This window comes from Nicotiana attenuata, chromosome 8, assembly GCF_001879085.1.
Source record: "Nicotiana attenuata strain UT chromosome 8, NIATTr2, whole genome shotgun sequence".
Taxonomy (NCBI): Eukaryota; Viridiplantae; Streptophyta; class Magnoliopsida; order Solanales; family Solanaceae; genus Nicotiana; species Nicotiana attenuata.
Window position 1 is genome coordinate 7,806,096 of NC_031996.1, and position 13,204 is coordinate 7,819,299.

The window sequence follows — 13,204 nt, forward strand, 5'->3', positions numbered from 1 at the left end:
TACCGCTTCGATCCTGAACCACCGCACACCGCGATCTCTGATAGCCATTCCCTGACACCATTTCACAATACCCCGCCCAAAGGCGAATTGAAGAAGATCATAACCCCGGCAAACTTAACACATTCAATCGAGGACGATGACACCACGTCGCAGATGAAAATTCCACCGCACTTGAAAACACCAAGTATCGTTATTCCATCAACCCAACCTAAACATACATAGTCCGATTGTCTTACCTCCGCCGGAAATAAAACACCGAATCTCTGAATCGTGCATTGAGTAAACCTCCCTTCAAGTCATCCACTGCCCCGACACATAGGTAAGCATCCTATCATCACATCAATACTGCACGATAACCGTTCATAAGCACCATAGCATCTTGTGTATAGCCTCAAAGCTCTCAGAAGTACAGCTACTGAGCTGAAACGACAGAATATCCTTCCGCAAGGCGACGAAAATAGCCCAGACAACTATGTAGGGAGAAACATCCCGCACCACATCAGTAGGACCATTACAATTACTCATTTCCAAATTTATAAATAGCGCTTCGGGTCGCATAAGATTGAATAGAAAGGAAATGAAGGCATAAGCCTCAAAGGGATCAAATCGCACGATGAGGAAAGAAAGAAAGGAAGTGCTCCTAATAGTCCTGTAGCCTCTCGAAGATAAGTACAGACGTCTCCGTACCGATCCGCAAGACTCTACTAGACTCGTTCATGACTCGTGAGACCTAAGGGAACCTAGTGCTCTGATACCATGTTGTCACGACTCAAAATCCACTAAGGGTCGTGATGGCGCCGGACACCACTGTCAGGCAAGCCAACACCAAGAAGATAATTCCCATTTTAGTATTTATTGAAATTATTTCTTTTATACATTAAATAATAAATAATGAACTTCACTAAAATAAAAATGATTTCTTTAACAAACTTAATATTGAATAATCCCGTAATCATCCCAGAACCCAGTTTCACAAGTGCATGAGCTATTTCTAGGAAACAATGTAATACAATAACCGTCCGGAATACAAATTTGGACAGTAAAAAAAATACAATACAGTACTCAAAAGGAGACTCTGCTGGCTGCGGATCGTCTCGAGGAGTGCAGCTCACCTAAGTCTCCGTATCAACCATGTCGCTGCGCCGAACTAGGCCACTAGACATACATGAGCCTGTGCAAAAATAAAAGGCATAGGAAGTGTAGTATGAGTGCAAAAACAACGTGTACCCAGTAAGTATCCCGTCTAATCTCGAAGAAGTAGATACGAGAGGTCAACTTCGACACCTACTAGTGGTCCAATAATAATATACCAATAATATAGTAAATCGAGGACTTTTATAAAAATGGCTGTAACTCAATAGCATGAAGTAGACAATTAATTCGTTTTTAGGAAATTTCCAAATTCATTTTCATCATTTATACATTTATCTCAGGCCAGGGAGAACAAATATCAACATCTATGAATCTCAAGGCAAGCAATACAAGCATGCGTAAATCATGTCGAGGTCGTACGGCCCAATCCAATAAATATTTAAGTTATGCACTGCCAGAGGGTCGAATGGAGCGAACCATAGATGCATCTATTACCCCGCTCGCGAATCATACATGCGCCGCGGTCAAATATAAATAAACAATCAACCCGCTCACGAATCATGCATGCGATGCATGTACACATAGAAACACACATTCAAATAGTTAATCAAGACTTCATCAGGGAAACAATTATTCAAGGAGGTGTCAATTTCTCTTTTACAAGTCGAGAAAACGAAGTTTAACTCTTTTAAAAAATCATTTACCACTTCGATACGATTAAAGCAATTTAAACTGTCAATAAGGTTACAATTATTTCAAGTAAAGCATGTTTTTGGGTCCTAGACTACCCGGACTTAAGCATAATAGAAGCTACGCACGGACTCTCGTCACCTCGTGCGTACGTAGCCCCCACAAATAGAAGCACATATCCAATTAATTCACCTATGGGGATAATTTCCACTTACAAGGTTAGAAAGGAGACTCACCTCGCCCCGAAGTTCCATAACCGGCATTCCACGCCCTTCCGAAGACTCAAATCGATGCACAACGCTCCAAAACTAGCCAATAATTACGCAAACCCATTAATATATGCTCAATTACTCATAATAATCCATTTTATTACAATTTCTAACCCCGATCGAAAAATTGACAAAATCGCCCTCGGGCCCACGTACGCGGATTCCGAAATTTTTCGAAGATAAAATTTGCCCACAACCTCAAGAACTCAAATATATCAATTTACTCTCAATTTCACGTCCAAAATCGTTGTCAAAATCCAAGAATACCAATTTTCTAGGTTTTTCCTCAAACCTCAAGTTTCTACTAATTTCCATGTTAAAATATATACATAATCAATGTATTTAACTCATAATAGGTGGGGATGGCTTACCTTTTCATTGATGATGAAGACTCCCTCTTGAAACCCTCCAAGAATCACCCAAACCAAGAGAAAATGAAGGAAAATGGGCCAAATCCCGTTTTTTAATAGAACACACTGCCTCCAACCTTTCCGCACCTACGGTCACCTGACCGCTTCTGCGGTTCCGCAGGTGCGACCCCACTACCGCGTCTGGGGTCCTTCACCATGCCCCCTCATTCCGTAGGTGCGGTCCCGCTTCTGTGGCAAGATGACCGCATCTGCGGTCCCAGCCTTCTCCCTTCTCAACCGCATCTACGCTCCTTTGGCCTCTTCTGCGGCTCCGCACCTGCGGCCAAGACCTCGCAGGTGCGGTTACACCAGATAACAACAGGCCTCAGCTCTTCTTCCTAACTCCAATTCGATCCGTTAACCACTCGGAATCCACTAGAGGCCCCCGGGACCCCGTCCAATCATACCAACCAGTCCCACAACATAGCGCGAACCTGCTCGAGGCCTCAAATCACATCAAACAACGCTAAAACCACGAATCGCCCTCCAATTCGAGCTTAATGAACTTTAGAATTTCAAACTTCTTCATTCGATGCCGAAACCTATCAAATCACGTCTGATTGACCTTAAATTTTGCACACAAGTCATATTCGACATTACGGACCTACTCCAACTTCCAGAATCGGAATTCGACCCTGATATTAAAAAGTCCACTTCCGGTCAAACTTTCCAAAAACCTTCAAATTTCTAACTTTAGCCAAATGACTCCAAAATGACCTACGGACCTCCAAATCCTCTTCCGATCGCGCTCCCAATACCAGAATCACCATATAAAGCTATTCCCAAAATCGGAATCCCAAACGGACATCGATAACACTGAAATGCGCTTCGACCCAGATGTATGAAATTCTTCCAAAAATGCTAACTTTCACAATCGGTGTCGAAACGTTCCCGGGTCATCCAAAACCCGATCCGGATATATGCCCAAGTCCAAAATCATCATACGAACCTGTTGGAACCTTCAAATCCCGATTCCGAGGTCGTTTACTCAAAGATCCAATGCTTGTCAATTCTTCTGACTTAAAGCTTTCGATGCGAATTCTCTTTCCAAATCAACTCCAAACTTCCCGGAATTCAATTCCGACCATGCGTGCAAGTTATAATACCTGAAACGAAGCTGTTCATGGCCTCAAACTACCGAACGACGTGCTAGAGCTCAAAACGACTGATCGGGTCGTTACAGAGCGTGTCATTCAGTTACCAAATGTTAATAAAGCTGGTTGAACAGTACGTTCATTGGGGGGGGGGGGGGTCAGTAGTCTATATATAATTGTTGATCGTCGATGAGGGGTGGCTCAACAGAACTGGTGGCCTAAAATCAATATATATTACAAAGACCTGAAACTTCTTTTATAAAATCCATATAATATTGACATACAAAAATAACCTACATGACTTTGATCTAGTGGCGTGAGCGCAACTCGTGATGTATGATTTAGGCGCACGTCATATGGTATTGAATTCTTCCCTTAAGTGAAAATGGTAAAGGGTGAGCCCCTTATCCATCGTATTGAACCTTGCGACATTTGTCTTGGGAATTTCTTAGTTAAAAAAGATTAGAGACAAAAGAACTTGCTTTTTGGTGTGTGGTTCAATCAAATGTGACAAAAAGGAATAGTTAATTTAGAGAATTTGAGTTGAAATTAGAAAGTAAAATCATGAGAACCATGAAAAAAGACTATACATATACAAAGGAAGAAAAGTAAAATTGATGAGAAGGTAAATATATTATTTAATTTAGTGAGAAAAATTTATCCTATTAACTCACTCAATCTTACATCTACCAAATGTTAAAAATTATTAAAATTTGAAATTTTTATTAATAATTATACAAATATAAATTATGGAGTATATATATTATATAATAATATAATAGTGTTTCTTATTTTTGGGGCCTTAAATATTTGAGGGCCTAAGGCAAGGGCTTCACTTGCCTTACCCTAGAGCCGCCCTTTCTAAAAGCACTGCAAATTGCTGTATAAATATTTTTGTGATCAAGTGTTATGACAATGGAATTAGTACATAAGTTTATATTTGAGGCTTCGAGTTGTAATAACGTTCAACTTTTATTCCAAATTGATATTTAGTTAGTGTTAATTTTCAAGCAATGTTATATATATATATATATATATATATATATATATATATATATATATATATATATATATATATATATATATAAGAATTTTGAAACGATATTATATGTTCATACAGACATATATTTCTGTTTCTTATTTTTTATTGTTGAAGTAAAGACTGCAAAGTAAAATTACAAATATTAGATTGAAAGTCTAATCTCCTTAGGGGCCACGCCTGTAGCCAGGGGCACATTTAGAGTATTTGGTATGGGTTTGGACGAACTCAATAATTTTTGTTTAGACTTTATATTTGCATCAATTTTTTAACTAAATATGTATCATATTTAATTACGATTCTAGTAACTAAGATTAGCTATAATTTTGATGACAAGCTTAGAACCCATAAAGTTTAAATCCGAGCAACGTATCTAGCTACATCTGCAGCTTATCATTTGTTCATTGGATCTCTATGATTCCTGCAAAAGAGAGTGGCCCTTTATGACAAGAAAACATCAACCAGACACTCTTGAGAAAAATATTCTAATGCAAATGAAAAATGCACCTCTTTGTAAAAAATGCATGTAATTAATATCATGATTCATGACACATAAACCATGCACCCACTCGTGCAAAAACCTTATAACTTCCGAAAGACTAGCCCAACTCTAGTAACCTAAATTCTTAAAATGACATAATTTGCACGTCATCCAATTCTCTCCATAATTTTCACCAACATTTATAGTGGGATTCAGAATTTAATCTTTATGAGTTCAACATTAATGTTTTGCCCATTATATTGAACACACTGTATTTTTCAAAATATGGATTCAAAATTTAACCAATGTTAAAATTTTAGTGATTTTCACATATATATAAATATATTCCGTATCGAAAATGTTTGGTTCAGTTGGACCAATTGAATTTAGTGGCGGAACCAAAGTGTAACATGCAGGTTCACGGGAACTCAATGGCTTTTGTCAGAATCTTATATATGTATTAAAAATTCAAAAAATATCTATAAATATTTGACTGTGAACCCACTTTTTATTGAATATTAACTTGAGATCGCCGTAGGAACTCATAAATTTTATATTCTGGATCTGCCTTTGATTGAACACATACTCCAGACTCCATCTGCCTCCACTAGCAATCCATGTTGCTTGGATCCTCTATACACGTCGACACACTTGTGTCGGATCCTTAAAAATATTTAACTTTTGGAGAATCCAACACGCACCCCACGATCCGAGCAACACACATATCAGTCAACCCCATATGCACAAACACATAGTGAGAGAGAGAGTTGACCGGGCGTCTTGTGGGTGAGCTACCGGCCAATGTCTCACACGCTCAATAGCGTTGAATTCTTTAATCCTATCATGCGCCTTTGATGCATGCCAATTCTAACATTACCCTCTATATATACATTTCTCTATTTGTTTACACCTTACAATCACCAAATAAAAACTGTTTTCTCCTTCCATTTTTTTTTACAACACACTAAAGAAAGTAAAAAAGAAAAGAAATTTCAACCTAACAGAAAAATTTTACTTGCAAATTTTACAACTTTGAGATGGGCAGAATCCCATGTTGTGAAAAAGACAATGTCAAGAGAGGGCAATGGACTCCTGAGGAAGATCACAAGCTTTCATCTTACATTGCACAACATGGAACTCGTAACTGGCGTTTAATTCCTAAGCATGCTGGTACGTCGATCTTTACACAAATAGCCGGCCGGATTCACAGTTTATTTTTTCTAGCCGGTATACATAAACTATGCGCTGATTATACACGAAAAAGGTAGCCCGGTATACAAGACATCCCACATTCACGTAGAGTCCGAGGAAGGGCCGCACCCCCTAGGAATGTGATGTAGATAGCCTACCCTAATGCAAGCACTGATTATACATGATTTATGATTATACACATATTATACATGGATTATACATATATTATATATTTGCTGGCTATATTTAGTTTAAGCGGTTGACTGAGCGGCTATCTAGGTTACTTCTTCATAAAATTCCTTAGAAGAATATATGGTGCAAATTGCATATATATACATGATCAAGAGTTTGTTAATTTTCTATTAAACAGGTTTGCAGAGATGTGGAAAGAGTTGCAGATTAAGATGGACAAATTACCTTAGGCCTGATCTCAAACATGGACAGTTTTCAGAGGCAGAAGAGCAGACCATTGTCACACTTCACTCTGTTCTTGGCAATAGGTAAAAACTTTAATAATTTAGCTTCTGGAAATTTCCCCCTTAATATTTTTGCCTCATATTGGATCAAAATGCAATCTAGTGCACTAAGCTCCTGCTATATATACGGGTTTTAGGGAAGATCGAACCATATTTGGTCTAATATATACAACATTACCTTGCATTTCTGCGAGAGATTGTTTTTATAATTTGAACTCCTCACCTCTTGGTCACACGGTGACAACTTTTACAGTTGCGCCAAGGCTCTCTTCCAATAATATTAGAAGAAATAATTGTACGGCCATTTTCAATGATTATGGTGTAATCAGTGGCGGAGCTAGTTTAATCTAGGAGGTTCAATTGAAACCATGTATAGAAGTTATATGGTGCAAATAGAGAAAAAATATTTTTTTTCCGTATAATTATAATTTTTTAAATCTCCTCGACATAAAAGAATAGTTTAATTGTAATGTCAAATGTGGTTCTGAAATTGCTTTAGGTCACTGGTAATTTCAGTTATGACACTTTTGTTTTTTAGAACTTTCTTATAAAAATTTCTGTCTCTGCCACACTGAGTTCAATTGTTTGATATTTGATTGTTGAGATATCAAGGACCTATTACCATATTTCCAATTACCCATCATTTCACAATTTCTTCCAATTTAGCTTTTGTGCCTTCCAATATGAGTAGCATCAATTAGACTGTGTTTATCAAACTGATTCATATGGTTACTCAGTCAATGAAGGAGGCAGTAACTTTTAGCAAGGGGTTCAACATCTACTATATATATATACACTTTTTTAGAGTAGCCTGAGGCACAAGGCATCCGACGTTCATGTAGGGTACAGGGACGGCCGCACCCCAAGGGGTGTGATGGAGACAGTCTACCCTAATACAAGCATTAGTGCATGGTCCAGGGAAGGGGCCGCACCCCAAGGGGTGTGACGTATACAACCTACCCTACTGCAAGCATTAGTGATTGCTTCTACGGTTCGAACCCGACCTATAGGTCAGACAACTTTAATGTTGCTCCACCCTACTGATTCATATGGTTACTCAGTCAATGGAGGAGACATTATTTTTAACAAGGGGGTTCAACATCTGCTATATATCTACATTTAGGGCAGCCCGGTGTACACGGCATCCCGCGTTCACGCAGGGTCCAGAGAAATGTTGTACCTAATGCAAGAATTGATGGCTGCTTCCACGACTCGAATCCATGACCTATAGGTCACATGGAGACAACTATACGTTGCTCCAAGTCTCCCTTCAACGTCTACTACATATATGTTAAAAAATAATTTGACCATTTATATACAATATAATTTTTCGGCCCGTCTGCCCCTATAGATCCGCCCCTGACTCAGTGCTTGTCCAACTTTTTTCCAACAGATGGTCAGTGATTGCTGCTCAGCTGCCTGGCCGCACAGACAATGATGTCAAGAATCACTGGAACACAAAGCTGAAAAAGAAGTTATCTGGAATGGGAATTGATCCAGTAACACACAAGCCATTTTCTCACTTAATAAGTGAAATTGCTAACACATTATCTCCACCACAAGTTCCTCATTTAGCTGAAGCAGCGCTTGGATGTTTCAAAGATGAAATGCTCCATCTTTTGACGAAAAAACGTATCGGTTTTCAGTTTCAATTTCAGCAATTTGGAATGGCCAATACTGCTACAACAGCGCCAAATAATGTACCGAGTACTAGTGTCAAACATGAAGATAATAAAGATGAAACTATTGAGAAAATTAAGTATGGATTATCAAGAGCAATTAAAGAACCTGACATATTAAATCCTATCAAGAATTGGGACACTAGTAATTTTCCTGAAAATGGAGGATTTAATTATAATTTTGCTTCTTTACTTAATGAAGGAGAGGGTTCACCTTGGAACCAAAGTTTGTGTAGTGGAAGTACATGCACAGCAGGAGGAGAAATACAGCAAAACAAGAGAATTATTAGCAATGAGAATTGTGGGGAAAATTCTGAGGGTGGAAAAGAAATAGTAACAAGAAATGGATCGACAACTATGTTTAATTCTGATTGTGTTCTTTGGGACATATCATCTGATGATTTGATGAATCCTATGGTTTGAAAAGATTGTTGTAATAGTACTTGAAATTAATTGCTAGGTAAGAATGTCATACAATAAAGAGAGAATTTAAATGAATCTCATTCTTGAATGATCTTAATGATAATTTGTCAAATATTTTATTGCTCCCTGTTATATTTATATGACATTCTTTTCACGTAGTCTGTTTCAAAATAAATGACACACACCCACACCCACATATACTCCCTCAGTTTATTTTCAGTTGTTCGCTTTTGACTTTTCACTCTCTTTAAAAAAATGAAGTATATATTTTACAATTTTACCCATAATAATAATAGCATTTCCAAAAGTCTTGGAAAATAATTTGGGTAATGAGTAGTTAATTGTAAGGGTAAAATAGGGAAAAAAATTGTCTTTCTCTTGATTTAGTATAGTGGACAAGTAAGGAGTCATTTGGTACCATGTATTAGGGAAAATAATACATGTACTAGTTTTAGTATTATTAATTCCTTGTTTAGCTGTGTTTTTCAACGTATGTTAACTAATACAAGTTTTAGTTATACACCCTATTCAGTACCATTACATAGAAACCATGACATTAGTATTACCATGGTCTTTAATACATGAATAAGCATGTATAAAGACATAATTGTATGCCCTTTCAAAACTTTTAATATACCAAACCAAACAATCGATAAGAAATAATTCAGCATTACTAATACACCATATTCAATATCATTCTTATACACCCTACTGAACGACCCCTTATAGCATAACATCTATAGACTATAGGTATAACATTGATAGAAAGCTGGTGGAACAAATATGATAACATCAAACCAACAATGCATCATATGCTCATTTTACATGTTCTTTTATAATATGGTTAGGTAGAAATTTAAGAAAACTTCAAACATTAATTAGAATCAAAAAATTTCAAATTAATTATACTCTCAGTCCATTTTTGTCGCAGTCCATTTCCTCTGCAAAACAGAGAGACAGGGATTTACGAATGTAATATGTGACCGAGTAAATGCATAGAGTATTACCTAAACTGTTCGGACTTAATACAATTAAACCTATACAACATAGATCTACTATCATCTCTTCATTGTAAATTGAGATTGTATACGGCTAAAACCGGGCCTACCCGATTTTACTATTTGATCGAAACCAGGGAGTTGCATCGAGGGTTAGCCTCGTAGTAGAACAGATCAAAGTGACGAAGACAAGGTACCGAGCTCGAGAATCGAAGTGCCTACCGAGATCAAGGCCGGCAGCGATCGAGACCAAATAAGGCAGGCTCCGAGCAAAGCACAATAACATGAAAGCGAGATATCTGTGACTGACCGAAGATCATGGCTGGAATCTCGGAACGGATCAAATCAAAGGCAGTTGTTTAGGCTAATCATAGGATTTACTTCCGTAATTAGAAACGTACCATAGATAGTATTCCTCTACTATATACAGAGGGTCCTAATCATTTTGTAAGCACCTTGCGCTCTGAGATATCAAAGCCTTTTCTATAGTTCATATCCTTGTTCATCAGCTTGTCATATTTTAACTGTTCTTGCACAAATTAGTTCAAGGGTATTCAAGCTCGAGGGCTGAATTTTATTCAAACACTGGTTTGCTTTATAATATTGTTAATTTCTATTATTACTCTTTGCATTTATCAATTGATAGTAGGTGAAATCATATATCCTTAAAACCATATTATAAGTTTAATTGTTATCCAATTTTAAGGGTAAACAGTTTGGCGCCCACAGTGGGACTAAGGATAATAGTGATTGCCTGGTATTAACTCCCATAACACACACTGCTTTACGCTTGTTCTCGTAAGTGTCTTTGATTTCAGGAATCAACATGTCAAACTCTTAAGTAGCACCTACTCACACAAACAACGGCCTTGGTCTTCATGGAGAAAACGAAAACATAATCGCCCCGGAAAACGGAGTACCTCCAGTCAACCTCGATGGACCACCGGCCATAGACCTAGTCGATGTCAGCTCTCATATTGCCATTAATGGGAATTTGGGCGTCGACCACGAAAACAGCGTCCGGAGAGATGCCCGAGCAACCGATCAGAATGCACAGATTGGAGAAGAAGGCGGAATTAGCCTTCGAATGATATTCCAAATGTTGCAAACTCAACAAGCTGCGATAGCGCAACTCCAAAATCAGAATCGAGCACCAAGCAGAATAGAGCTCGAAACATTACAAGAATTTGTTCATATAATCGAACCTATACCGGAGAAATCGAACGTCAATGAATCGGGGACTAACCCCGCCATTATGAATATACTCGACAAGCTCACTAAGCGGATCGAACCAGGTGAAAAGAAAATCGGGGCTAATGACAAAAGGTAGAGACGTACAACTCACGGGTTGACCAAATACCGTGGGCACCTCCGATTCTAAAGGGTTTGGATTCGAAGAATTTCGTGCAGAAGCCTTTCCCTCCAAGTGCGGCCCGAAGCCCATTCCTAAGAAATTCTGTATGCCAGAAATCCCCAAATACATGGGACCACCGATCCTAATGAGCATGTCACTTCTTACACATGCGCAATAAAGGGGAATGACTAAGAAGATGATGAGATTGAATCCGTTCTATCGAAGAAATTTGGAGAGACTTCATCGAAGGGTGCTATGATATGGTATCATAACTTACCCCCCAACTCTATTGATCCATTTGCTATGCTCGTAGATTCTTTTGTGAAAGACCACGCCGGAGCCATTAAAGTTGCAATAAGGAAATTGGACCTCTTCAAGTAAGATAGAAGGATAACGAGATGCTCAGGGAATTCGTATCTCTGTTCCAAACGGAGAGAATGGATTTGCCTCCGGTCACCGACGACTTGGGTGTTCAAGCCTTTACACAAGGTCTCAACACTCGAAGCTCCATAGCTTCACAACAGTTGAAGCAAAATTTGATCGAATATCGAGCTATCACTTGGGCCGATGTACACAATCGGTATCAGTTGAAGATTAGGGTCAAAATGATCAACTGGGAACTCCAATTGGCTCGATTTATCCCAACAGGCCTGTGGACAGAGTTAAAAGGGACGTCGATCGGGAACCACGGTTGAATAGAGATAGATACCAACCATACAGTGGAGATCAGAGAAATAACGGGCTTGGACGCAACCCCATACAGAATGATAGAAGGAATGACCGGGGACAAATTTTTCGGGGGCTTATGAGCAAAAGTGGTTTCGATAGGGATGCCGGGTCCAAAGAAGCACCTCGACTGTCAGAATACAACTTCAGCATCGATGCATCAGGTATTGTATCAACCATTGGTAGGATTAATGATACTAGATGGCCAAGACCCTTACAGACCGATCCAGCTCAAAGGAACCCTAATAAAATGTGCAAATGCCATGGTACCCATGGTCATAGAACCGAAGACTGCAGACAATTGAGATATGAGGTAGCCCGTCAATTCAACGAGGGTTACCTTCGAGAATTTCTAAGTGATCGGGCCAAGAATCACTTCAAAAATTGAGATTCGAACAGGCAGAACGAGCAGGAAGTGCCACAACACGTAATTCGTATGATCGTTAGTGGGGTCGATATCCCTCAAGGACCGGTATTCAAACGCAGCAAAGTGACAATCACGAGGGAAAAGCGAATTTGGGACTACTTACCAGAAGAAACCTTGTCTTTCAAAGATGAGGATGCAGAAGGGATCGAACAACCTCACAACGACGCACTGGTAATATTTATCCTTATGAATAAAATTCAAGTTAAACGTGTGTTGATTGATCCAGGTAGCTCGGCAAATATTATTCGATCAAGGGTCATAGAGCAACTCGGCCTCCAAGATCAGATCGTGCCCGCTGCTCGGGTACTTAACAACTTCAACATGGCAAGTGAAACCACCAAAGGGGAAATCATTCTACCGGTAAATGTGGCCGGGACTATCCAGGAAACAAAGTTCCATGTGATCGAAGGCGACATGAAGTACAACGCGCTGCTCGGAAGGCCTTGGATCCATAATATGAGAGCAGTGCCCTTGACGCTTCACCAAGTCTTGAAATTCCCAACATCAGATTGAATCAGAACGGTGTACGATGAACAACCCGCCGCCAAGGAAATGTTTGCAATCGATGAGGTAATACCAGTATCGGCTCTGTCATCAACAAAGGGATCGGAATCAAAGGGAAAACAAGAAGTCAAATAGCAACCACAGTCGCCGACCTCGGCCCGATCGTAGGAGTAGGAAACCTTCGAGGATGATGATTATATGATACCTCGAACCTTCATGATCCCCGATGATTCCGTTGCAACGAAGTCAACGGTCGAAGAGCTAGAACAAGTCATACTGATCGCATCTGCCCGATCGAAAGGTATACCTGGGCACGGGGTTAACTTCCGAGCTTAGGAAAAAACTAGTTCA

The 13,204-nt window shown here is 39.1% G+C and overlaps 1 protein-coding gene across 1 annotated transcript; it reads left to right on the forward strand.

Moving 5' to 3' along the window:
* LOC109231765 (transcription factor MYB80) lies at nt 6,053-8,919 on the forward strand. Its single transcript, XM_019397395.1, has 3 exons — nt 6,053-6,245; nt 6,637-6,766; nt 8,136-8,919. The coding sequence occupies exons 1-3, from the start codon at nt 6,113-6,115 to the stop codon at nt 8,842-8,844; spliced, it is 972 nt and encodes a 323-aa protein (XP_019252940.1). The 5' UTR covers nt 6,053-6,112; the 3' UTR covers nt 8,845-8,919.